This window comes from Oncorhynchus nerka, linkage group LG20 (genome assembly GCF_034236695.1).
Source record: "Oncorhynchus nerka isolate Pitt River linkage group LG20, Oner_Uvic_2.0, whole genome shotgun sequence".
NCBI classification, from domain to species: domain Eukaryota; kingdom Metazoa; phylum Chordata; class Actinopteri; order Salmoniformes; family Salmonidae; genus Oncorhynchus; species Oncorhynchus nerka.
In genome coordinates, this window is record NC_088415.1 from 62,949,973 (window position 1) to 62,976,872 (window position 26,900).

A 26,900-nucleotide genomic window follows, 5' to 3' on the forward strand; every position below is an offset into this window, starting at 1 on the left:
GCCGTCGCAGTCATAGGACGTCAGGTGCAGCTGGAGAACTTATCCTCTGCAGCTGAGGTAACTCTGGGTCTTCCTTTTCTGTGGTGGTCCTCATGAGAGCCAGTTTCATCATAGCGCTTGATGGTTTTTGAGACTGCACTTTAAGAAACTTTCAAAGTTCTTGACATTTTCCGGATTGACTGACACTATGGTGTGATAGAGCATCTGCTAAATTAACAAAATGTATGTATATGTAAAAATTAACAATCGCAATGCATGCTGAGTATTATTCTAATGAGCTCTGCCCCAAAACAAACCCAATAATGAATACCTAGTGTGTGTTGCAGTTCATTTAGCTATGTTCACATGTACATTTACATTTTTGTGATTTAGCAGACACTCTTAAGGCGTCAGCATGCTTCAGTTCGGCTGGCGCCTAGCTGAACTCTTCTAACCGAACAGGTGTGCTCACATATTCCCTTAAGACTGTCACTTGAAAAATTAGGAAAAGCGGCAATAATACTTTGCCCATTTTGAGACGTTGTATCCAGTACTCACTGCCTCAAAATTGTCAGAATGAATCTAAAATAATTAAATAAATCTGCCGAGGACATCTTAGTCGAGCAATTTTACTTCAGATGTTTGGTGCAGTATTTCTCGATGAAAAAATGTGCATTAAAACCAGTCTTCTCACATTGAATGACAAATACTTTATTGAAGATTCCGTATTGTTGACCAATCACCGACGAAGGGGCGTATACTTCGGCTCCGAACTTCGGCTTGCCTTTAGATAGAATCTTGTCTTCCTGAACAGCCGATTAGAAAATAAAAGTCTCACAAGTCCAAAAACAAACGGACCTGTGAGGCTTCTGTTTCTCAAACTAGACACCCTGTGCTTGTCCTCTTGCTCAGTTGTGCACCGGGGCCTCTCACTCCTCTTTCTATTCTGGTTAGAGACAGTTTGCGCTATTCTGTGAAGGGAGTAGTACACAGCGTTGTACGAGATCTTCAGTTTCTTGGCAATTTCTCGCATGGAATGGCCTTCCTTTCTCAGAACAAGAATAGACTGACGAGTTTCAGAAGAAAGTTCTTTGTTTCTGCCCATTTTGAGCCTGTAATCGAACCCACAAATGCTGATGCTCTAGATACGCAACTAGTCTAAAGAAGGCCTTTAACCAGAACAACAGTATTCGGCTGTGCTAACACAATTGCAAAAGGGTTTTCTAATGATCAATTAGCCTTTTAAAATGATTTGGATTTTAAACTTGGATTAGCTAACACAACATGCCATTGGAACACAGGAGTGATGGTTGCTGATAATGGGCCTCTGTCAGCCTATGTAGATATTCCATAAAAAATCAGCCGTTTCCAGCTACACTAGTCATTTATAACATAAACAATATCAACACTGTATTTCTGATCAATTTGATGTTATTTTAATTGACAAAAAATGTGCTTTTCTTTCAAAAACAAGGACATTTCTAAGTGACCCCAAACTTTGGAATGGTAGTGTATGCATGAACTCTTCCAAACTGTTTCGGCTGGGAAGCATGCGGACGCCTTTATCCAAAGTGACTACCTATATTAACAAAATATATATAAACGCAACATGCAGTTGCATTTCATATAAGGAAATCAGTCAATTGATATAAATTCATTAGGCCCTAATCTATGGATTTCACATGACTGGGCATGGGTGCAGCCATGGTTGTACCTGGGAGTTCATGAGCTTTTCCCCACAAAATGGCATTTTTACAGACATAGTCTTCAGCATTTGAGAGAAGTTTTTTTGTGTGATTATGGAGCATTTTATTATTATTTTTCAGGTCATGAAACATGGGACCAACACTTTACATTTTGCGTTAATATATAATTAAGTGTATTTACCGTCCGTGCATTCAACTGAGGTAGATAAACATCACATTCATAGCAAATAACATGTTCTGTAACTGTTTCTGAGAATGTTGTTGCTGTTCGGGACGGCTACTTGCAAATGCATTTCTGTATTTTAATAAACAACACGTATTTCAAAATACAAGTGTTATGTAGTTACATGATATTTTTGCCCAATCCTGTCCGCCATCCGGAGCCATCGTCACTTAAGAGCATTCCTCTCTTGTCTGAGCTGCAGCTGATTCACCATGTTTCTCCATATCTGTCAGTAGTGTCATCTATTGTTTTTATTTCACACAGATTGGTTGATCAAGTCGTAACTAGGTAGACAAAGGTCAAGGTTCTGTGCTCACGTGACACAGAACAGAATACATGACATCTATGCCCGACTCAATCAGTCCATCACACTTGACTCAAATGCTTCCTTCTTACTTGTCTGGGAGCCAAGGAAAGAACCATACACGTCATGCTGCTGTTCAATTGCATGCAGCTCGGAGAACTTTTTTATAGCCCTAGATATCAAGGTGTGAAATGTTTTTGCCTTTTATGATTCTCTCCGTGAGGCAGCTGTTCCCCAGTCAATTGAGCACACGAAAGAGTCACAGACAAAGAAGTTCGCTTCTGCTGCAGCCTTCGCTGTAAAATATAACGCTTTGCAGCAGCGATTCGGTCCTGCTACAGGCCTGGCTAAAACGTCTCTCTTCGATGTGGCCCTGCCCTCTTTGTGTGAGACATCCTGGATTAGGGAAGATTAGGTTAAATCCCGCCAGTTGGCTGTCCGGCGGCACTTCTTTTTCTGCTCCAGTATGGCCCGACCGACCTAGGCTCTGAGGAGGTCCCTTTTGTTCACACTTCCGGGTGATGACTGGGGATTAATATGTTTTAGTAATTAATCATCGTGTTGGAATAACATCATATGGATGACCTCATGTCATGAGATGTAGAGAGGACTGTTTCACTGCAGTGTTGACATTGACGTAATCCTTCCCCCGTTTATCTACTTCCATTCGAGTCGAGGTGCTAATTGTCTAAGCCTTGCCAAGTTGACTTAAGGTAGAAACTCTGTCAACCAGACAGGTTTGCATTGAAGAGAGCTCCCTGACCTGTGAAATTCAGGCAATTATTACAACTCACTGTTTTACGTCATTCAATTTGTAGTGCTTTCTCATTCTTCAGTTTCCTCAGTTAAGGAGTGGCTGGTGTTAAATGAAATCTCAATGCTTGTGAGTGTGACGTCCAATGCCTGTGGCTAACCTGTCCATTAATAATTTGTTTCTTATGAACATAGATTTGCGATCTTGCTGTAAGGGGAATGAGCTGTAAAGTCGGACTGAACAGGCTTTGTCCATCTTTTTTTTGTAAATGTATTTTTTTACAAGGAGGATGTGTGCACTTACATTGGAAAATGTAGGCGCACATGAAGACATTTTAGAGCTCAATGAAAAATATTTCAGATAATGAATTTTTCTAGGTGCGTTGGTGCTCCTAAATGAAAATTCCAAGTCGAACAGCAAAATATTTAGCCGCATTTGCGAGTAAATTGGTCACCACTGTAGAGCCCTGCCTTGATGCTTTTTTTCTGTGGTCTGAAACTCCTTAAAGATGGATAAAGTTGTGAAACAAAACCCTTTTCAATCTGTCATTAGATCAGCTATTAATCAGTTAAACTAAATTGCAACCATTTAGGCTACAAGTGGCACAGAAATATGATCTTTTGATTTGCTGAAAACCCTGGCCTCTGTTGGCTAAGCCAGTTTGGGGCTACTGCTTGCAGGGTTGCTTATTGTGAAGGTTTGGGTATATAGCTGGTTTATAGCCTATAGCCTCCAGGTAAGACGCCATAGATTTATTCTACTGCAGACCAGCTAAGAGCTGTAGAGTTGTTGCCCCAGTTGTGGCCTTAGGCCTTGAAGACTATACCTTTTTATTAATGCTTCTCTTCTCTCTCTCTAGGATGGCTTGGATGCGTTGGTGTACGACCTTGACTTTCCAGCCTTGAGGAAAAACAAAAGCATCGACAACTTTTTGAATAGATGTAAGTAACTAGCCCATACGAGGCTCTTTTCCCCATTTGTCATCCTTCCTTTGAATCTGTGACTTCCACCATGTAGAACATGCGCACCAGTGTTTCCCCTAGGATTTATTTCAGCAGTGGCAACAAAGTTAGCATAGGTGGGGGGTGGTGGTGAGCGTGGCCAATGGCGCAATCTCCGATCAACATTTTTAGAGGCTTTCCTCTTGACTGCAGAGACACAATTTAGCTGTTTCAAAGAAAAGTTCCTGCAAATCTACACATTTTGCCATGGGGTTGAGAGAATTTGCTGTTTTTAAAGCTAATTTTCTGCATCTCTACACAGCATGAGCCATGGCAAAATATCTGAGTGACTAAAACATAACAACAAAATCAATAGGGGCCCCATGACCATTTTAGATTCTCCCCGATTGTTATTTTTTTCACCCCAATTTTGTGATATCCAATTGGTAGTTAGTCTTGTCCCATCGCCGCAACTCCCATACGGACCCGGGAGAGGCGAAGGACGAGGGCCATGCGTCCTCCGAAAACACAATCCCGCCAAGCCGCACTGCTTTTTGACACACTGTTCGCTGAACTCGGAAGCCTACCGAACCGATGTGTCGGAGGAAACACCGTACACCTGGTGACTGTCTCGGTGTGCATGCGCCTGGCCCGGCCCGCCACAGGAGTCGCTAGATGGGACAAGGACATCCCGGCCGGCCGAACCCTCCCCTAACCCGGCAGATGTTGGGCCAATTGTGTGCCGCCTCATGGGTCTCCCGGTTGCGACACAGCCTGGTATTGAACCCGGGTCTGTAGTGACGCCTGCGATGCCTGTCGTTTTTATTTTGGTGATTTTAGTTCTGATGTTATAAAATAATATAGCGCTCCATTATCTTTTCTAAATGTTTTATCTGGCTTTTGTCGTTTAAGTTTACACTTTATATTTTTATATTCCTTCTCACCCCCCCCTTAAAAGATTTAGATGCACTATTGTAAAGTGGCTGTTCCACTGGATGTCTTAAGGTGAACGCACCAATTTGTAAGTCGCTCTGGATAAGAGCGTCTGCTAAATGACTTAAATGTAAATGTAATATTTTGAGTCGCGGCAACGATTTAGCAGTGGCGGCAGGAGAGATTGGAGGCTGTTTTTAGGTCACTGCCTCGCCTCTGTCCAGTCCCGGGTATAATTGTCTGCAGCTTAGCCCACTCAGGGTCCCCAACAAAGGGGCTTTCATGAGTGGCTGGTGACCCACATGGTGTCTATCATGACACGTTCCCTTCACCACTACACCCTCTGACTGTAAAACTTGTGCTATGGCATTTTTACACATGGACTCTTGTCATTTGTGTTAGTGTCTCTATGATGACAATTCTTCACAAACTGTTCATTGTATTAGAAACAAACTATTGTTGAATTAGTTGGTACTTTTTTCACGTTCAACTCGGGCTGGGTGATATACCGTATTTTACTATATACCAGTATTCTTGCACAGACCGGTTTGGGTTTTTAATTTACTTTCTATAATGGTATTTTTAATGTTTAAGAAAAATGAAATGTCATACTGAAGTCCAGCGCGTGTAGTGTCTGTTTTTATAGTTTCCTCCATTTGCTATTGGTCATCTTTCTCCCCCTCTTGCTGCATACCACTTCCCACACCACGCCCTGTCCCCTGTCACTCAAGGAGAGAGCAGTTGCTCAACCAGGGAGTCATGAGCACTTTTTTTCCCCTTCAATTTTCACTTCTTCATGGTCAGATAGATGTGACAAGATGTTGGTGACAGCTAGTGATGGGCAATTTGAAATGATTTCAGTATTTGAATAACATAATGATATCCGGATAGTCGAAGTACATGTTTTCAATTATTTTAATCATTTTTTATTTTACTTCAATGGAGACTTGCTCACGCAACTCAGGAGGAACCGCCGGTAGTGGTGTGCAGGTCAGCTGTTTGTTCACCTGCTCCTTGTTGTTGATTCTTCACAAAAAAATACAGTTTTATATCTTTATGTTTGAAGCCTGAAATGTGGCAAAAGGTCGCAAAGTTCAAGGGGGCCGAATACTTTCGCAAGGCACTGTAAATCTGAGGCCCGCACCTAACCCTCATATATATATATTTTTTAAAGTTTTGGGACAGGAGTTGCAGGATTTTGTTTAGTCATTTAGATACGTTTCTGCTTATGATTTCAGACATTTTGGTAGGCTATTTGTTATTCATCTTGTCTATAATTAGATACATATAGCTTCTCTTTTGTCATATGTTGCCCTAGAAGACGAAATAAACCATTGCTCAACAGAATGTGGTTGAAATACTATCATATTTTATGATTAAGACCGCACCTCTACAGATCGTATCTAACGGAGCATTGCATTCTCAAGATGCAGAAAGAAATGAATCATTATTCTCCACTCCTGTTCCCAAGTAAAAATGTTCCTCATTTGGTGTATAATTTTACTGCAAGAAATGCTTAATTCAGCAGAGGTTAAGACTATAGCCCTGTTCGCACGGTACGAATATTACCAGAGAACGTTGGTTATGCATTTGTTACCCCAGAATGTCTGTTATTCCAGAGAAGGATTTGACGGGATAAGTTTTTTTCCAACCTGCCCCCTGTAATTGGGTATAGTGTCGCTATAATATTTGCATTGAGGAAGTGTGATCAATATCATTAGGATATTTTAGCTATCCGCAGTAGACATCCTAAATGCCCCCCAGCCTTCAGATGTGAGCTAAACGGCTAACTACAAATCACATTTTATTTACCAAATACACCAGGTTTAGACTTTACAGTGAAATGCTTACTTACAAGCCCTTACTAACCAACAATGCAGTTAAAAAATAAAAATAAAAGATTAACAAGGAATATAATACAAAAAAAAATGAAGAAATGAAAGTTACATAATTAAAGAGCAGCAGTAAAATAACAATAGCGAGGCTATATACAAGGGGCACCGGTTAGTCGAGGTAATATGTACATGTAGGTAGAGTTATAAAAGTGACTATGCGTAGATAATAACAGAGTACCAGCAGTGTAGGAGAGGGGGGGTCAATACAAATAGTCTGGGTAGTCTTTTGATTAGTTGTTCAGGAGTCTTATGGCTTGGGGGTAGAAGCTGTTATGGAGCCTTTTGGTCCTAGACTTGGCGCTCCAGTACCGCTTGCCATGTGGTAGCTGAGAGAACAGTCTATGACCTGGGTGGCTGGAGTCAATTTTTAGGGCCTTCCTCTGACACTGCTTGGTCTAGAGGTCCTGGATGGCAGGAAGCTTGGCCCCAGTGATGTACTGGCCTGTACGCACTACCCTCTAGTGCCTTGCGTTGGCCGAGCAGTTGCCATACCAGGCAGTGATGCAACCAGTCAGGAAGCTCTAGATGGTGCAGCTGTATAACCTTTTGAGGATCTGAGGACCCTTGCCAAATATTTTCAGTCTCCCGAGGGGGAATAGGATTTGTTGTGCTCTTCACGACTGTCTTGGTGTGCTTGGACCATGTTAGTTTGTTGGTGATGTGGACACCAAGGAACTTGAAACTCTCAACCTGCTCCACCACAGCCGCATCGATGTGAATGGGGGTGTGCTCGGTCCTACTTTTCCTGTAGTCCACAATCATCTCCTTTGTCCTTGGTCACTTTGAGGGAGAGGTTGTTATTCCTGGCACCACACGGCCAGATCTCTGACCTCCCATAGGGATGTCGGTGATCAGGCCTACCACTGTTGTCATCTGCAAACTTAATGATGGTATTTGGAGTCGTGCCTGGCCGTGCAGTCATGAGTGAACAGGGAGTACAGGAGGGGACTGAACACGCACCCCTGAGGGACCCCTGTGTTGAGGAACAGCGTGGCGAATGTGTTGTTTACCTACCCTTACCACCTGGGGGTTGCCCGTCAGGAAGTCCAGTATCCAGTTGCAGAGGGAGGTGTTTAGTCCCATGGTCCTTAGCTTAGTGATGAGCTTTGAGGGCACTATGGTGTTGAACGCTGAGCTGTTGTCAATGAATAGCATTCTCACATAGGTGTTCCTTTAGTCCAGATGTTAAAGGGCATTGTGAAGTGCAATAGAGATTGCATCATCTGTGGATCTGTTGATGCTGTATGCAAATTGGAGTGGGTCTAGGGTTTCTGGGATAATGGTGTTGATGTGAGCCATGACCAGCCTTTCAAAGCACTTCATGGCTACAGACGTGAGTGCTACTTGTTTGTAGTAATTTAGGCCGGTTACCTTAGTGTTCTTGGGCACAGGGACTATGGTTGTCTGCTTGAAACATGTTGGTATTATAGATTCAGACAGGGAAAGTTTGAAAATGTCAGTGAAGACACTTTAAAAAAAAATTAGGCTATGGATGAGAAAGTGAATTTGTTCCAAATGTTTAGCTCAGTTGTATGCTGCTTTGCGATCTATTAAAAGCAGGGGTTGCATTAAATATCAAATCAAATGTATTTATATAGCCCTTATTACATCAGCTGATATATCAAAGTGCTGTACAGAAACCCAGCCTAAAACCCCAAGCACGCTATTAATTTATCTGTCTGCTAGTTTATTTTCTTAGCAAATGCTGACTGAAGGTAAATAGGGACAACTTTTTCTATGACGCATATGGCGATGTTCAAGTCATTCCCACGAAACGTATAAACAAAAGCATTCATTGTGAAGTTGCAACACGTTCTTGCAACAAAAGTTGATACATGTAGGCCCGTCATATATAAGCTATGCACAGCATTTCATTCAATTTATCGAATCGTTATTGTTTTCTTGCTCAAATATCGAGAAACACCTGTAAAACTTAGACATTTATGTCGATTCGCACGGCACAAGTATTATCAGAGGACTTTGCCAAAAAACAGTAGGTTTTTCAGGTTAGTCAATGCCCAGATTTCAATTTCCATTTAACCCATCTAAACGGTAGGCTACGGTTTCCTTGACATGCCATAGACCTATTTGAAGTCCCGTCTTGTGACTGTCAAATGTTTATAGTGCCTCGCAATCATCCTCTTTTACCACTTCAAATCTTTTCAAAACATTTTCTGGCCCTCCCTTCTCTTTATTTTTGACTCTCCTTTCCCAGCTTTTGTCTTTTTGAATTGAATTTCGACAAAGTCATTTTTGCCTCAGTGGATAAATCTGTCTGCTAGTTTATTTTCTTAGCAAATGCTGGCTGAAGGTAATTGTGTTAGCCGTGAATGCTAATGGCTAGTTAGCTGGCTAGCTAGTAGGGATCTGAACAATGGAAAATGTTTCTGAATGTTTAAACTGACATTTAAATTTTTTTTATAAGAAAGGAATATAATTCCACGTTAATTCACACTCCAGCGTCGCTGCTAGAGCAACAGTTTGGTCTCATGATGCATCCCTTTCGGATGGTTATGCGTTGCACCTGGACTACCATTACTGTACCTCAATTTCAACGGGCAAAGTTAACACTTCTTTCTCGTTTAACTTCTTAAAGTATTGCCATACAGGACTTTGCTGATGTCGCTTGCCTTTCTCTGCCATTGTTCCAACTGTTAACAATGCTAACTAGGGAAGTCAGTTAAGAACGAATTCTTATTTACAATAACGGCCGGCCAAACCGCCCTATGGGACTCCCAATCATGGCCGGTTGTGATACAGCCTGGATGTAGCGGTGGATTGCCGATTCCAAAATTATTGATTGCTCAACTCCTTGCAAATCGACTCCATATTTATTTTTTTGCCCATATCATGCAGCTCTGCGTGTGGAAATTAAAACGAAAGTCCAGGAAATGCAGAAATTGGTTAAAATGCTGCAATATTGTTGTTGGATTGATTATTATAAAACTGTGTGTTGCCACCCTGGTGTCATGAACTACTCATAAAGCATATTTTGAACTTTTATTATTCAAAAACATAAAATAACATGAATTAGAAAAATAAGTTCAACAGCCAAGTGTTGGAGAGGCATCGATGGACATTAATGGACTAGCTGTGTTGTGAGGGGGACTTGTTGCCAATGGGATGCTTCCCCTTTGGGGTTCTGTACTCCTTGTACTGCTAGTGCTCTCTTTCTTGCAAACTGCTAGCCCATGACATGTAGTCCAATCATATTCTTTATCACACATAGGCCTATATGCATAGACTCAGTCACATTAGCCGACAGCACAAACACGTGATTTAAAGCTGGAATCCATAGTGGTGAAACTACCACGCCCGTTTAGGATATTATATTACTTCAAACCACAAACAGTTTTCTTCCCCTCGGGCATCATTGCACCTCATTGCGCGATAGAACAGAAGAGTATTTACTACAAAAATATTTATCACAAATCGCCTCCGCTCTGTTTACATAAACAAAACAATGACAATGAGCCTGGGGCGACCAGTGGTGTTGGTTCACCTTATGCGGATCTCGGCTTAAATGCTTCTCAAAATGTATTTTAATCCCGTTTTTTCAATACCATTTCTCAAGTAAGGATCACGTTCTTTAACTTCTTGAAACTGTAACTGCTGGAAATGACTGCATCAAAATGTTCTGATTTTAATGGTCCATGGCTTTATTTTGTAGATCAGTTGAACTGTGATATGGATACGGTGACACTGGACTCTGGCGCAGTGGAAATGTGTTCTCTGGATGAATGAATCACGCTTCACCTTCTGGAAATCAGTCGGAATAATCTAGGTTTGGCGGGTGCTAGGTGAACTCTACCTGCCCCGATGCATAGTGCCAACTGTAAAGTTTGGTGGATGAGGAATAATGTCTGCGGGCTGTTTTTCATGGTTCGGGCTAGGCCCATTTGTTCCAGGCAAGGGAAATCTTAACGCTACAGATTACAGTGGCATTCTAGACGATTCTGTGCTTCCGATTTTGTGGCAACATTTTGGGGAAGGCCCTTTCCTGTTTCAGCATGGCAATGCCCCCGTGCACAAAGCGAGGTCCATACAGGTTTTTCGAGATCGGTGTGGAAGAACTGGACTGGCCTGCACATAGCCCTGACCTCAACCCCATTGAACACCTTTTGGGATGAGTTGGAACACCGACTACGAGCCAGGCCTAATCGCCCAACATCGTTGCCCGACCTCACTAATGCTCTTGTGGCTGAATGGAAGCAAGTTCCCGCAGAAATGTTCCAACATTTAGTACAAGGCCTTCCCAGAAGAGTGGAGGCTGTTATGGCAACAAAGGGGGAACCAACTCCATATGAATGCCCATGATTTTGGAATGAGCTGTTCGACAAGCAGGTGTCCACATACTTTTAGTCATGTTGTGTACTTCAGATATTCAGTGAGGGTACTGACAGGTTTTCATCTGCTGTTGAGCCTTTTTTTTTTTTTTTTCCTATTCTGAATTCTCAGTCAGTGGACAAAAGCCTCCTTTAGTCATACTCACTAATCAACCCAGTTTACTAATGATAAACCCTTGCCCTGCTCTAACTGGTTTCCTCTTAATGTCATCTCTCCTCCTCAGATAAGGACACCATCAGTAAGATCCGGGACCTGCGGATGAAAGCAGAGGACTATGAGGTGGTCAAGGTTATCGGGAGGGGTGCTTTTGGAGAAGTGCAGTTGGTGAGGATAACCATTATGGTTATGCTAATTTGTCCTCCAGTGAATTACATCAACTGTCATTTGTCTGTCTGCTTGCCCATTTTTATAAATCTGGTGCAGACGTATGAAGTAATTATATGGCTTAAGTCTTTGTTTTCATCTGTATGGAAGCCCGCACATCCTAAGAAGACTGTTCTCCCTCCCGTCTCTCCCAGGTAAGACACAAAGCCACCAGGAAGGTGTACGCCATGAAGCTGCTTAGCAAGTTTGAAATGATCAAAAGGTCGGACTCAGCTTTCTTCTGGGAGGAGAGGGACATCATGGCCTTTGCCAACAGCGCCTGGGTTGTGCAGGTATAGATAATTGAATAACAGTTAATTTTTTTATAGCAACTCCCTAGTGTCGTCCTCACTTTGCCTACTAGGAACAATCTGCAAGGAAGCAAGGTGATTGAGTTTCACGTAACAGAATATTCATGCAATTTCTAGTTATGGGTATTTTAACTGTCCATTCCTCCTACTTATGTTTGGTCACTAACCCTAAGCCCCCCCCCCCCCCAGCTGTTTTATGCGTTCCAGGATGACCGTTACCTCTACATGGTGATGGAGTATATGCCCGGCGGAGACCTGGTCAACTTGATGAGCAACTATGACGTCCCCGAGAAGTGGGCCCGTTTCTACACCGCTGAGGTGGTGCTGGCTCTGGACGGGATCCACGCCATGGGCTTCATACACAGGTATACTTACAGGGCTTCTCTTCACCTCCACTGTAAAGGTTGCTCTTGAATGTCTCCACTTCTATGTCAGTTCTGTCGTGGCAGTTCTCGCCACCCTTCCAAAGCCTCCCTGAATTGGAGAAAGCCGCTCTTTCTCTTGACTGGGTCTTGAAAATGGCAGTTTAATGTACCGTTGTTAGTTTGAGAACGCTTTGGTTGTATAATATCATGTCTTAGGTTCGAGAGGTGCTGGTTTGTTATATTATTGTGTCTTTGTCTTTTCAGGGACGTGAAGCCTGATAACATGTTGCTAGACAAAGCGGGCCACTTGAAGTTGGCAGACTTTGGGACCTGTATGAAAATGAACAAGGTAGCTATCGCACTAGCCTTCCAATTCACCACGACTGAAAATGAGGAGTTAGTTGACAGTTCGACACCTTGTAGAGTAGACTGTTGGTCTTCTCGGATCCCGAAATTGAGATCCGAACCGAATTGGATCTGCAAAATTTCCATCCGACATCAACAGGGACCCTTTAAAATATATATATTTTTTAAGATAATATCGGATCCGAGGTAGACCAGATCCAACCCAAAATATGTCCGAGATGGTGGAGAATTTTATCGGACATGACCCAGTTAATCAATAGCCTAGAGATTTACCATTCAAATAAATGTTTTTTATTTTTTTTACCAGTCTAATTGATTGTTTGACCGTATAATTGATTTGTTAATGCATACATAAAATAATCTAATCATTGATATGGAACTCAAAAGATCTGTCTGGATCAAGTGCCATCTGAGACGAGCTAATTCGTCTTCTTTTTTGTGCCGTGGTATTTGTTTTGGTATCGTGATACTAAACCTGGTATCGAAGTCAACATTCTGGAATCGTGACAACACTTAGTTGCACGTTTTCTCTAGCGAGCTCAAGCCAGACCGAGAGAGAGAGGCAGACCGGCGGCGGAGAGATATTAATGCATTTGACTGAACTGACTGCCATGCGTAGCACGATTTAACCGTGCATCAATCTTTAGAACGGTTTAGCAGTTTAACACATTTACTTTCCATTTTTCCTCATACATATCAGCTACGTAGGCTTACAATTTTTTTGCTTTCTTGTACTGACAGCTTATGCATTTTATGCAGACCGCATTAAGCATTGTACGATGCGAGACACAGCTGTGTTTTATAAATACGGTAGTATAGCAGTATAATATGAGGCTGTGTTTCAGGATGGTATGGTACGATGCGAGACACAGCTGTGTTTTATAAATACGGTAGTATAGCAGTATAATATGAGGCTGTGTTTCAGGATGGTATGGTACGATGTGACACAGCTGTGTTTTATAAATACGGTAGTATAGCAGTATAATATGAGGCTGTGTTTCAGGATGGTATGGTACGATGTGACACAGCTGTGTTTTATAAATACGGTAGTATAGCAGTATAATATGAGGCTGTGTTTCAGGATGGTATGGTACGATGTGACACAGCTGTGTTTTATAAATACGGTAGTATAGCAGTATAATATGAGGCTGTGTTTCAGGATGGTATGGTACGATGTGACACAGCTGTGTTTTATAAATACGGTAGTATAGCAGTATAATATGAGGCTGTGTTTCAGGATGGTATGGTACGATGTGACACAGCTGTGTTTTATAAATACGGTAGTATAGCAGTATAATATGAGGCTGTGTTTCAGGATGGTATGGTACGATGTGACACAGCTGTGTTTTATAAATACGGTAGTATAGCAGTATAATATGAGGCTGTGTTTCAGGATGGTATGGTACGATGCGAGACACAGCTGTGTTTTATAAATACGGTAGTATAGCAGTATAATATGAGGCTGTGTTTCAGGATGGTATGGTACGATGTGACACAGCTGTGTTTTATAAATACGGTAGTATAGCAGTATAATATGAGGCTGTGTTTCAGGATGGTATGGTACGATGTGACACAGCTGTGTTTTATAAATACGGTAGTATAGCAGTATAATATGAGGCTGTGTTTCAGGATGGTATGGTACGATGTGACACAGCTGTGTTTTATAAATACGGTAGTATAGCAGTATAATATGAGGCTGTGTTTCAGGATGGTATGGTACGATGCGAGACACAGCTGTGTTTTATAAATACGGTAGTATAGCAGTATAATATGAGGCTGTGTTTCAGGATGGTATGGTACGATGCGACACAGCTGTGTTTTATAAATACGGTAGTATAGCAGTATAATATGAGGCTGTGTTTCAGGATGGTATGGTACGATGCGAGACACAGCTGTGTTTTATAAATACGGTAGTATAGCAGTATAATATGAGGCTGTGTTTCAGGATGGTATGGTACGATGTGACACAGCTGTGTTTTATAAATACGGTAGTATAGCAGTATAATATGAGGCTGTGTTTCAGGATGGTATGGTACGATGCGAGACACAGCTGTGTTTTATAAATACGGTAGTATAGCAGTATAATATGAGGCTGTGTTTCAGGATGGTATGGTACGATGCGACACAGCTGTGTTTTATAAATACGGTAGTATAGCAGTATAATATGAGGCTGTGTTTCAGGATGGTATGGTACGATGTGACACAGCTGTGTTTTATAAATACGGTAGTATAGCAGTATAATATGAGGCTGTGTTTCAGGATGGTATGGTACGATGTGACACAGCTGTGTTTTATAAATACGGTAGTATAGCAGTATAATATGAGGCTGTGTTTCAGGATGGTATGGTACGATGTGACACAGCTGTGTTTTATAAATACGGTAGTATAGCAGTATAATATGAGGCTGTGTTTCAGGATGGTATGGTACGATGTGACACAGCTGTGTTTTATAAATACGGTAGTATAGCAGTATAATATGAGGCTGTGTTTCAGGATGGTATGGTACGATGCGACACAGCAGTGGGAACACCAGACTACATTTCGCCAGAGGTACTAAAATCCCAGGGAGGAGATGGATATTACGGCCGGGAGTGTGACTGGTGGTCCGTGGGAGTCTTCCTGTACGAAATGCTCGTTGGTGAGTCGCAATACGTGCCTTTTTCTCACACTGTTACGATGGGAAACAAAAAATTTCCCACATTTTGTTATGTTAATGTCTTATTCTAAAATTGATTAAATATCCCTCCCCCCTCAATCTACAAACAATACCCAATAATGACAGAGTAAATACAGGTTTTAGATTTTTTTTGCAAATGTATTAATAATAAACAACTGAAAATACATTTACCTAAGTATTTAGTTTCTTTAGTCAGTACTTTGTTGATGCACCTATGGCAGCGATTACAGCATTGAGTCTTCTTGGGTATGACGCTACAAGCTTGGCACACCTCCATTTGGGAATTTTCCCCCCATTCTTCTCTGCCGTGTTACTGCACTGTTATTTTCAGGTCTCCTTATATGTTCGATCGGGTTCGGGACAAGAGACATGTTCTGAAGCAACTCCTGACCTTGTGCTTAAGGTCGTTGTCCTGTTGGAAGGTGGACTTTGGCCCCAGTCAAAGGTTCTGAGCTCTCTGGAGCAGGTTTTCATCAAGGATCTCTCTGTACTTTGCTCCGTTCATCTTTCCCTCGATCCTGGCTAGTCTCCCAGTCCCTGCCGCTGAGAAACATCCCCACAGCATGATGCTGTCACCATAGGGATGGTGCCAGGTTTCCTCCAGGTGTGACATCTAGCATCCAGAGAATCTTGTTTCTCATGGTCCGAGAGTACTTTAGGTGCCTTTTGGCAAACTCCAAGCGGGCTGTCATGTACCTTTTTTACTGAGGAGTAGCTTCTGTCTAGCACTCTACCATAAAGCCCTGATTGGTGGAGTCCTGCAGAGATGGTTGTCCTTCTGGAAGGTTCTCCCATCTCCACAGAGGAATTCTGGAGCTCTGTCAGCTTGACCATTGGGTTCTTGGTCACCTCCCTGACCAAGGCCCTTCTCTCATGATTCCTCAGTTTGGCCGAGCGGCCTGCTCTTGGTGGTTACAAACTTCTTCCATTTAAGAATGATGGAGGCCCCTGTGTTTTTGGGGACCTTTAATACTACAGAAATGGTTTGATACCCTTCCCCAGATCTGTGAATCGACACAATCCTGTCTCGGAGCTCTACGGTCAGTTCCTTCCACCTCATGGCTTGGTTTTTGCTCTGACCTTATATTGACAAGTGTGTGCCTTTGCAAATCATGTCCAATCAATTGAGTTTATCACAGGTGGACAATCAAGTTGTAGAAACATCTCAAGGATGATCAATGGAAACAGGATGCACCTGAGCTTAATTTCGAGTCTCATAGCAACGGGTTTGAGTACTTATGTAAATAAGGTATTTGTTTTTTATTTGTAATAAATGTGCTTTTCTGCTTTGTCATTATGGGTTATTGTGTTTAGATTGATGAGGAAAAACTATTTGATCAATTTTAGAATATGTTTGGGAAAGAAAAGGGGTCTGAATACTTTCCGAATGCACTGTACTAGCTAACCCCAATGCCTTTGGTTTTGTGTGCCTATAGGTGACACACCGTTCTATGCTGACTCGTTGGTGGGAACGTACAGTAAGATCATGAACCACAAGAACGCCCTGACCTTCCCTGATGACAGCGACATCTCCAAGGATGCCAAGAACCTTATCTGTGCCTTCCTAACTGACAGGTGAGGATGATGATGGTGGTTCAGAGGGGCCTGACTTAGAAAAAGAGTGCGAGATTTATCTACTTGTCCAGTCAGCTTAACTCATTGAAGGAAGTTAACGGTAGTTTTGCACGCAATTGCTAACTAGTTAGCGCAATGACTGGAAGTTTATGGGATCAGTTAGCATTGCGCCGACACATCAAACTGCACACAGACAACACAATTGTATCCAGAAGTTCATCTGACTGTCAATTAAGCCCTTTATCTATTTACCCAATCTCGCACTATCCCTCTCTCTGTTTCACCAATGATTTTCCAGGTGAACACATAGCTAGAAAGGGAATAGTGTTATGAACTCATTGATTGGATTCGACTTAAGTCTTTGAGAAATGACTTAAACATCGAGCAGTGATCTTTTGAAGAGCTGTCAATCATGTCTAAATGCTTTCACTGGGTTGTGCCCGGAGACTGTTAGATGCAAAGCCATAGACTTTGATTAATAATGGACGTTATCGGTGGACGGCAGAATCGCTAAACTGTACGTCCTCTGTTCCTATGTTTTAATTTGTCACCAGGGAGGTAAGACTGGGTCGCAACGGGGTGGATGAGATCAAGAGACATCCTTTCTTCAAGAACGACCAGTGGACATGGGAGAACATCCGAGACAGTGAGTTCCATTCAGGTTTCATGCTTCCTTTGAAGGGGAGGGGCGTTACATTCTGTATTGTTCTGTTGACAAAAGTTACAGATAGCCAGACATGCTATAATACCATGTTTTCCAATTGACCTACTAAAGACGGTCACAGGAAAATTCAGAATAAGAACCATTCATTTAATTCAGTATCACAACCACTGAATTCCAAGATTTCATTGTGTGAACCTAGATGGTTGATTTTGAGGGTGAGAATGGGGAGGAAAGCTTTCCTCGGTCATGTCCAGTAGGTAGAAAAAAAAAACATTTTGAAACTGGGAGGTACTACCTAAACTTGTCCAATAAGAATGGCTCATTTTGGTTTTCTGTTGCAAATAGTTTTTGCTGCAGTGCACCCTACTGAACAGGAGCCTGACATTAGTATTCATGTGGTCTCCGGCTACAACAGAGAGATTAGAGGCGGGAGGCTAAATGTAAATCGAGTGGCTGTAGCAGCTCTCAGGATCGCTTGAGCTTTCAAAAGTCTGCATTTTCAAAACGCAGACCAACCAAAAAGCTGCGTTTTTTTAATAGATTTCATATACATGGGTCCTCTCAGTGTTCTAGAATGCAGGAAAATGGGCCTCCCGGGTGGCGCAGTAGTTTAAGGCACTGCATCGCAGTGCTAGCTGTGCCACCAGAGACTCTGGGTTCGTGCCCTTCCAAAAGGAAAAACTCTTAAGTGTTGACACACTCACGAAAATAGGCTAATCAAACACTGGTTCGAACCCAAGCAAACAAACTAGTGTGAAAACGGCGACATAGGATGCGTGTGCACATTCAGAACGTTTGCTATCTTACTTCCTCATTTCCACTCCCTCCGTTTTTCTCGATTTTCTCCTTTCGGCAGCCTAGTCAAAAATGGTCTGTGCCTTATCAAAGTAAAAAAAATCGGGACTACGGTGCCCCCATTTTAAATTTTAATTTGTGTCTGTGGGTTCTGGGAGCTGCAACCCCTTTCAGCGGGAACACTGGACTTGGGGAGGACCACAGAAAGCTCCCCGAGCTGAGCGTGTGCTGGGAACACGTTGCAAAGACCATTGACAGAGACACCAGCCGGGCACACCCTCCCTGCAGAGAGGGTGGTTGTCCATTGACAGAGACACCAGCCGGGCACACCCTCCCTGCAGAGAGAGTGGTTGTCAGCGAGAGGTTGGGGAGGATGGATGAGACTTTTCACATAATTGCAGCGGGTCTATTAAATCTAAAAAGTTGGAATTCTGCGTGAATGTGACCCCTGGCTCTTTACCGGGTTTATATGAAGTAATCTGAAGCGCTGCGGTCAGCGCTTTGGCTGGGACCCACTGGCCCTGCTCCGGCCTACTCTGCCATGGCACCAGCTGTCCTAGCTAATACGTCGTACTGTGTCAACTGTCAGACTGAATGCTGGTGTTTTATAGTTTATGCATTTGATCTCCAAGCAGCCTAGCCTGCATCCAAATGTATGCTAGATTGACAAGATACTGTTTTATATAATATAATGGGGGAGATAGACTGACATATTTGACAGTAGAGGTGCTTCTTGCCTCAGTTTAGGACGGACATTTCCGCTACAACATGCTCTCAACTCAGTGTGGCTCTGCACCAACTCATAGAAAACTAGTAGAATACCTCTCCATCTGCAGTGAGTCATGTTTCTCTCTTCTCTCCCCCACCTTCTGTCCATCCGTGTTTCCAGCAGCGGCCCCGGTGGTGCCTGAGCTGAGCAGCGACATCGACACCAGTAACTTTGACGACATCGAGGCGGACCGGGGAGACGAGGAGACCTTCCCCATACCGAAGGCCTTCGTGGGCAACCAGCTGCCCTTTGTGGGCTTCACCTACTACAGCAGTCATCAGTAAGTCTTACTCCGCATAGCCAGGCTTCGAACTACTACAGCAAGCATCAGTGATGCTCTTAAGGCCCTTTTTTTCCTGGAGAATTTCCATCGATTTTTAGTCCAAAACGGTGTCCAGTGCATGTATTGGCACTGTCTGATTAGCCAGGCTTCATCAACTACTGTCAACACTGTTAGTCTTTTCCTCTGCTTTTCCTGGTCAGCTCAGTTGGTCAGGAAAAACATCAAGGCCCCTAACCACAGTCATCACATTCTAGGCTGCACCTATTAGAACAGGCGTGTTTGTGGGCCGGTTCCGGCCCGTCAACACATTCAATCTGGGCGCGTGGGCAGTTTGAGTAAAACAAGTTTTGGGGATTTATAATGGACCTACTTTTATAGTCTCTTCACTCTGCCCAGCTTGCTAACGGTCATCGAAACGAATGGTAGACTGTCAGGAAGTGTCGGAAATTCTAAAAGTCATGGATATGGGACTATTTATTGCTAATTTAGAGAGGCGAGGAAATATAACCAATTTTAAGTGCGGCCATCCGGACCTCGGTGAACGAATGCGGTCAGCAGGACCAAATTAGTTTGACACCCCTGTACTAGAGCCATTAGCCATTTTTTTTTTATACCGCCACAGAAATACACTGCTCAAAAAAATAAAGGGAACACTAAAATAACACATCCTAGATCTGAATGAATTAAATATTCTTATTAAATACTTTTTTCTTTACATAGTTGAATGTGCTGACAACAAAATCACACAAAAATGATCAATGGAAATCAAATTTATCAACCCATGGAGGTCTGGATTTGGAGTCACACTCAAAATTAAAGTGGAAAACTACACTACAGGCTGATCCAACTTTGATGTAATATCCTTAAAACAAGTCAAAAGGAGGCTCAGTAGTGTGTGTGGCCTCCACATGCCTGTATGACCTCCCTACAACGCCTGGGCATGCTGTGGTGCAACGTGGCGTTGGTGGATGGAGCGAGACATGATGTCCCAGATGTGCTCAATTGGATTCAGGATTCAGGTCTGGGGAACAGCATCAATGCCTTCCTCTGGCCTTCCTCTTGCAGGAACACACTGACACACTCTGTCACATGTGCTCAGTGTGAACCTGCTTTCATCTGTGAAGAGCACAGGGCGCCAGTGGCGAATTTGCCAATCTTGGTGTTCTCTGGCAAATGCCATACGTCCTGCACGGTGTTGGGCTGTAAGCACAACCCCCACCTGTGGACGTCGGGCCCTCATACCACCCTCATGGAGTCTGTTTTTGACCGTTTGAGCAGACACATGCACATTTGTGGCCTGCTGGAGGTCATTTTGCAGGGCTCTGGCAGTGCTCCTCCTGCTCCTCCTTGCACAAAGGCAGAGGTAGCGGTCCTGTTGCTGGGTTGTTGCCCTCCTACGGCCTCCTCCACGTCTCCTGATGTACTGGCCTGTCGTCCTGGTAGCACCTCCATGCTCTGAACACTACGCTGACAGACACAGCAAACCTTCTTGCCACAGCTCGCATTGATGTGCCATCCTGGATGAGCTGCACTACCTGAGCCACTTGTGTGGGTTGTAGACTCCGTCTCATGCTACCACTAGAGTGAAAGCACCGCCAGCATTCAGAAGTGACCAAAACATCAGCCAGGAAGCATAGGAACTGAGAAGTGGTCTGTGGTCACCACCTGCAGAACCACTCCTTTATTGGGGGTGTCTTGCTAATTGCTTATAATTTCCACCTGTTGTCTATTCCATTTGCACAACAGCATGTGAAATGTATTGTCAATCAGTGTTGCTTCCTAAGTGGACAGTTTCATTTCACAGAAGTATGATTGACTTGGAGTTACATTGTGTTGTTTAAGTGTTCCCTTTATTTTTATGAGCAGTGTATAATGTAACCTGTTTAAATCACCCAGAGCTTGTTAGACCTGCACACGTCTCAAACCGCAGACTAGGTAACCTGACCTAGATAACAACCACAACATGTTTGACCCAAAGGGATGTGTTTTCGCGGTGTGGTCAGGTCATCCTTGGCTCAGGTCAGGGAAGTGTGGTCCTACTGTTGCCTCTGACGAGATCTGATCCTCCTGTTGTGGTCTATTCTCTAGGTTTTCCCGGAGCTCCAGCACCAAGAGTGTTGACAAACGCAGCAGCTCCACCAAGGAAGACAAGAGCCATGTGAGTACTCACTTGGATATTAAAACGAAGACACTGTTGCGTCTGCAGTTGCGTTACTACTTTCTGTATAGGCAAAAAAAGACGGCAAGTTTATTGGGATGGGCACGGTTAATCTGTTAATTGAATATCCGAACGGATGTTAGTATTAGATTATTTGAGTGGGTTCAGGAATAAATAAATACAAATAAGTGTAGGCCTATTTTATCAATGGGAAAAGCTTTGTCTAAGTTATCCTTGAGACATTGTTACCTACAAGGGTACACAATCGCATTGAAAAGTGTTAATTCGATAAAATGTGAATGTTGTAATGGTGCTTTGAGCTACTGCTGCTATTTCCGACCTTACAATAGCTATTAAAAGGAGCGCACCTAGCAGTTTCCACAGGACCTGACACAGATCAAGACAAAACACTCACCAGAAAACCTTTTCGGTATCAGAATCAGTTCTATAGATGGCGAAAATAGGACTTCTTTCTCACTGTTGCCATTACTCCAAACCACCGGGTTAAAGCAGTCTACTTCTGCCATGTGCATTTGCATCATTACCCTAGTTTATTGACGTTTTTGTCATTTAGAAGACAAAGAGTATCTGTTTAACGTGTTATACGTTGTTTATCGTTCAGCTGGAGAACCTGCAGAAGAGGATCTACCAGCTAGAAGAACAACTCCACAGTGAGATGCAGCTGAAGGACGAAATAGAGCAGAAGTGCAGGTACACAACCTGCCAATCAGTTCCGATAACTTCCATCTCCAGCTAGACAAATACACAATGCTGGTTTTGAGAGAGAAAACAACCCGTCTGTCTTTTTCAAAGAACAATGCGCTTGATCTCAAGTCGTCCCCGTTTTAGAAGACCAAGCAAAGCAATTTTAAAGTGCAAATCTGTGTCTGTCTTTTTAGGGCCTCGAACACAAAGCTTGACAGGATCATGAAAGAGCTGGACGAGGAGGTGAGTGAATATCTCGGATTCTGCGACACAAATGTAGGCGAATGGATAATAACGATCTACGGTAGTCTACAAAATGTGTTTAAAAAAACAACACATAATATAGGGCCGAAATGTTCTGTACTTTGAGGACTTACTCCTGTCCTCCCTTCCCTCCCAGGGCAACGTGAGGAAGGGTGTGGAGGCCAGCATGTCCCTGCTGGAGAAAGACAAGATGATGATCCAGCACCGAGCCACCGAGTACCAAAGAAAGGCCGACCAGGAGGCCGAAAAGAGACGCAACTTGGAGAACGAGGGTAAGGATTGTTTTTGTCCTCTCTCATTCACCCGATCAGTTAATCTCTTTTCAATCTGCCCCCGTTTAAGTCCAAACCTCTGTTTTATAATCATGTCTATAACATGTGTTTTTAACACTGATTATGAACAAATATGATCATAGGTGTGTATAGAATGTATTACAGAATGTATACAAGTGGTTTGGCCATTATATTGATAGGGTTTGTACAGGGTTAATGCTACAGTATAATCCATGATAAGCTCCCCCCCCCCCCCCCGGGGCTGTAGTGGTTCAAATACCCGAGCTGGCAAGGTTAAAAATCTGTTAAGGTGCAAGGCACTTAACCCTCATTTTCTCCATGGGCGCCGTACTACTATGGCTGACCCTGTAAAACGACACATTTCACTGCACCTGTCCGGTGTATGTGACAATGCATATAAACCTTTGTAGCATCCCTCTCCTCCCTGAAGTTAGAGAGCGTCCCAAAATGGCACCCTGTTCCATATAAAGTGGACAACGTTTGACCGGGGCCCGTAGGGAATAGGGCGCCATTTAGGGCGTAGCCTTGATCTGGCCCGAACAGATGTTTGTCCCAACTGGATTACTACTCACCCTGGCCGAGCAAGACTAGAGCTGCTTGACCCGCTATTCTGGTTGTCTGCTAGTCTCTGTCCCTCTGACGAGCGGTCTTAACCCAGACAAACATCATCTGAGACCCTCCCATTGACTGGGACCAGTGGCTCGCTGTGAATTCAAGCACAACCAGATCCGGTACCATAAACGGAGCACTTTAAATGCAACGTGTGAGCAAGTCCCACGCACAAAAAAACAGGTTCTTGATACAGTTAGTTTAGTGTAGCATCATGTTTTGAAAGGGACGTGTGTGTGTGTGTGTGTGTGAAGATTTACTTAATCTTTGATTGACTCCTCTTTCTCTCTCTCGTCTCAGTGTCCACTCTGAAGGAGCAGCTTGAGGACATGAGGAAAATCTGCCAAAACTCTCAGGCCTCGAATGACAAGATCCTACAGTTGCAAAATCAGGTACAGTATCTCACACACACACACACACACACACACACACACACACACTGCTCTCTTTGATTACCATCCACACAGCACAGGGGTCAGTGTAGTTGTGAGGGGGTTGTTTGAGGTCTGTGTCAATGTAGTAGTCGGCTCATCCAATCAAAGAGTCAGAATGTCTGTCAAAGTTCAGAATCTGGGGTCAACGGTACAGACGGTGAAGGGGATGTGTGAGGGATGTTAGTTTTGAGGGTTGTGTGAGACAGGTCAAGGAGAGGGCAGGCCAGGTTTTAACCACAGATCAAGGATCAGATTACTCCACTCTAAATCGGAACCTTAACCATGACAAGGATGAACAATATCTGACCCGGTGTCATCACCCTAAGGCTTTGTTCCATTACATGACTGGATTTTTATCAGCAAATTGAAGTCACTTTTTATTTTTATAGAAACAAGGCCTCAGACTGGACTGGTATAGACCTTTCAGAGAGCAGAAGTAGTCTTTGCCTATTAGGTATTATTAGAAGCTTATGATTGGATATCATTCTGTTCACAACATTAGACGTCCTCCCACATGTCGGTTAAGAAACCCAACTGTCTCAATCAACGTTCTGCAGCAACTGAGCGGATCGTCTGTGTCCGGAAGTAATATTGACTCCGAGCTTTCCCTAATGGCCGTTTCCTTGACTGGCAGCTGGAGGAGGCCAATGACCTGCTGCGGGCAGAGTCGGACACGGCGGCGCGGCTGAGGAAGAGCCACACGGAGATGGCCAAGTCCATGAGCCAGCTGGAGGGGCTGAACCGCGAGCTGCAGGAGAAGTGCCGTTCGTCTGACGGGGGGAGGGCCCAGCTGGAGAAGGAGCTGCTGCAGCTGCAGAGCACGCTGGACTCTGAAAGGAGGTGCTACAGCCAGGGATCAGAGGAGATCCACGAGCTGCAAGGTACCATTTGGCTACATCCTAATTCTCCACACTTCTCCCTAAAGTGTGCACTTTTTAATCTTTATTCTGATCCCCATTAGCCGACAGCTACTCTTCCTGCGGTCTATACAAAATCAAATCAAATGTATTTATATACCCCTTCGTACATCAGCTGATATCTCAGTGCTGTACAGAAACCCAGCCTAAAACCCCAAACAGCAAGCAATGCAGGTGTAGAAGCGCGGTTATACATACAACAACAAATACATATCTAAGCACTCAGCTAAGCATGGTCTCTTACACCAATCAAAGGCTCTTAAATCTATGTAGGGGAGTGCACCAGACAAGGAAAAGGGTGGCGATTTTGGACACTCGGGCCCAAAGACTGCACTCATTGTTCTATGAGTAAATGTGACTACGACATGACTCTGTGTTTGAGTAAATACGAGGTGTCTGACTGCATGTGTTAGAACTTAGAATGGATTCATGTGGTCGCCTACACCCATTTTAGTTTGCTTTACAGTAATACCTCAGTCACTCTTACTTAGCTGTTCAACTAACTTCAAATGATCTGAAGTGAACTCACTCGCTGTTTAAGAGACAGCTGGGGATTATTAGCTCCAGTTCTAAACATTCTCATTCATCACATTAGACATGCCCAGGCACTGTCCAATGCCTACAGAACTCTTTGTACAGTAGGAGAGGCTCGGGGGTGAATATATCTGAGGGATTGTGTTGAAATATTGCTCTTCATTCCGACTGAATTTGAAGTGGTACAGAAGTCCACATTGACTAGAAAAAATAATACTTTATTGTCCAGTGTCCTTACAGTCCAGACTTTTGTAGATGTACAGATATAGTTTTCCAAGTCTTAAAGCTATGCATTCTGGTGCGTTGAGCACGTTGCACAAACCCCTGTTTTGTGTGTGTGTGTGTGCGTGTCTGTAGTGCGGACGACTGGTCTTCAGGAGGACAATAAGAACTTGAAACTCGGCCTGTCCAAAGTGGAGGCGGAACGCAAGCAGGCCCAGGAGAGGAGAAACAACCTGGAGAAGGTTTGTGCCCTCCCAAGTCTCCACACGTCACATACAAACCCATACTATGCGTTCTCCTGCTAACACAAAACCTGCCGTTGATATCCAGTTACTTGTGAAGTCCACCTACTGTCAGTAGGGGTCAAAATGGGAAGAAAAAAAAATATATATATAAAATTAAACAGCTGTGCACCTTTATTAGCTTATTTTCTTTTCAATCTTGACAAAGTAAATCAAACATTTTAGATGAATAAAAACATCTTACGGTGGGATAACCAAATGTTCATCTAACTGGTATTTTAGTCCCCTTATTCGCAGTGTCTCTCCCATAAAGATCAGCAGAATGACTGTTTTTTTCCGGATCAAGATGGACACGCTGCTCGGATGCAAATGTCCATTCTTGGGATTCTTTATGCAATTCAGTGTTGTCTCCCAACAGGAGAAGAACAACCTGGAGATTGACCTGAACTACAAGCTGAAGACTCTGCAGCAGCGTTTGGACCAGGAGCACACAGAACACAGAGTGACGCGGGCCCAGCTCACTGACAAATACGAGTCCATTGAAGAGGCCAAGTCAGCTGCCATGCATGGTATTTCTGAGCCTGTGTTGGCGCATACCCTATCTGTCTCCTTTTTCTGTTTGTCGCCCCCCCCCCCACCTGCACCACTCTTACCCAGGGGGCACTGGATGGAAAGGGGCGGAATTCAGGGAATGTACTCCGCTCCCCTCCATGTGGCATGTCGAGACTTTACCCCCCCCTACGTATTAAAAAGCTGGACCACATCCCACCTTCCAAAAACCAGAAATGACTGAGACTGTCTAGCACTGAAGCAACATTCACTTGTCTTCTAGCAGTTGTTGCAGTACTGACCTTTTTCGATGTAGTTTATTTGAAATGACTGAGCACGAATGTCCTATTAAATCTGTTGGTAAGATCCTCCATAGAATGACGGATGGACAGTTGCAACTGAGTGACACGTCTTCCTTTCTTCCCTCCAGCGGTGCAGCAGAAGGTGTCGGAGGAGAGCGGGGCGAGGATGCGAGCGGAGAGCAGGGTGGTGGAGGTGGAGAAGCAGTGCTCCATGCTGGAGTTTGACCTCAAGCAGTCAGTGCAGAAGATGGAGCAGCTGATGAAGCAGAAGGAGAGGCTGGAGGACGAGGTGAGCACCACCGGATGTTAACTCGTACTGTCTGGGGTGGATGCCCACGGTCACGTGCTGATAACCTTCAACTTTGCATCACTCGTTCAACCGTCTGACTTATCAGACGTCAGTCATGAATGGTTACTAATG

At 43.6% G+C, this 26,900-nt stretch overlaps 1 protein-coding gene across 6 annotated transcripts in view; it reads left to right on the forward strand.

Moving 5' to 3' along the window:
* LOC115102936 (rho-associated protein kinase 1-like) overlaps nucleotides 1-26,900 on the forward strand; it is a 70,667-nt gene that overhangs the window by 29,772 nt on the left and 13,995 nt on the right. For 5 of the 6 annotated variants that reach the window (XR_010460211.1, XM_029623394.2, XM_029623398.2 and 2 more), the window contains exons 2-19: nucleotides 3,826-3,907; nucleotides 11,306-11,406; nucleotides 11,601-11,738; nucleotides 11,946-12,121; nucleotides 12,386-12,470; nucleotides 14,981-15,125; nucleotides 16,601-16,739; nucleotides 17,294-17,385; nucleotides 19,088-19,247; nucleotides 21,339-21,408; nucleotides 22,031-22,119; nucleotides 22,308-22,356; nucleotides 22,514-22,649; nucleotides 23,580-23,671; nucleotides 24,348-24,594; nucleotides 25,522-25,628; nucleotides 26,047-26,197; nucleotides 26,608-26,768. Coding sequence is in view for 5 of the 6 variants with exons in the window: in XM_029623394.2 (XP_029479254.1) it covers nucleotides 3,826-3,907; nucleotides 11,306-11,406; nucleotides 11,601-11,738; nucleotides 11,946-12,121; nucleotides 12,386-12,470; nucleotides 14,981-15,125; nucleotides 16,601-16,739; nucleotides 17,294-17,385; nucleotides 19,088-19,247; nucleotides 21,339-21,408; nucleotides 22,031-22,119; nucleotides 22,308-22,356; nucleotides 22,514-22,649; nucleotides 23,580-23,671; nucleotides 24,348-24,594; nucleotides 25,522-25,628; nucleotides 26,047-26,197; nucleotides 26,608-26,768 (2,220 nt within the window). In the remaining variant the exon portion in view is untranslated. The remainder of the gene's footprint in view (nucleotides 1-3,825; nucleotides 3,908-11,305; nucleotides 11,407-11,600; nucleotides 11,739-11,945; nucleotides 12,122-12,385; nucleotides 12,471-14,980; nucleotides 15,126-16,600; nucleotides 16,740-17,293; nucleotides 17,386-19,087; nucleotides 19,248-21,338; nucleotides 21,409-22,030; nucleotides 22,120-22,307; nucleotides 22,357-22,513; nucleotides 22,650-23,579; nucleotides 23,672-24,347; nucleotides 24,595-25,521; nucleotides 25,629-26,046; nucleotides 26,198-26,607; nucleotides 26,769-26,900) is intronic. The other variant, XM_029623395.2, reaches the window with a different exon arrangement.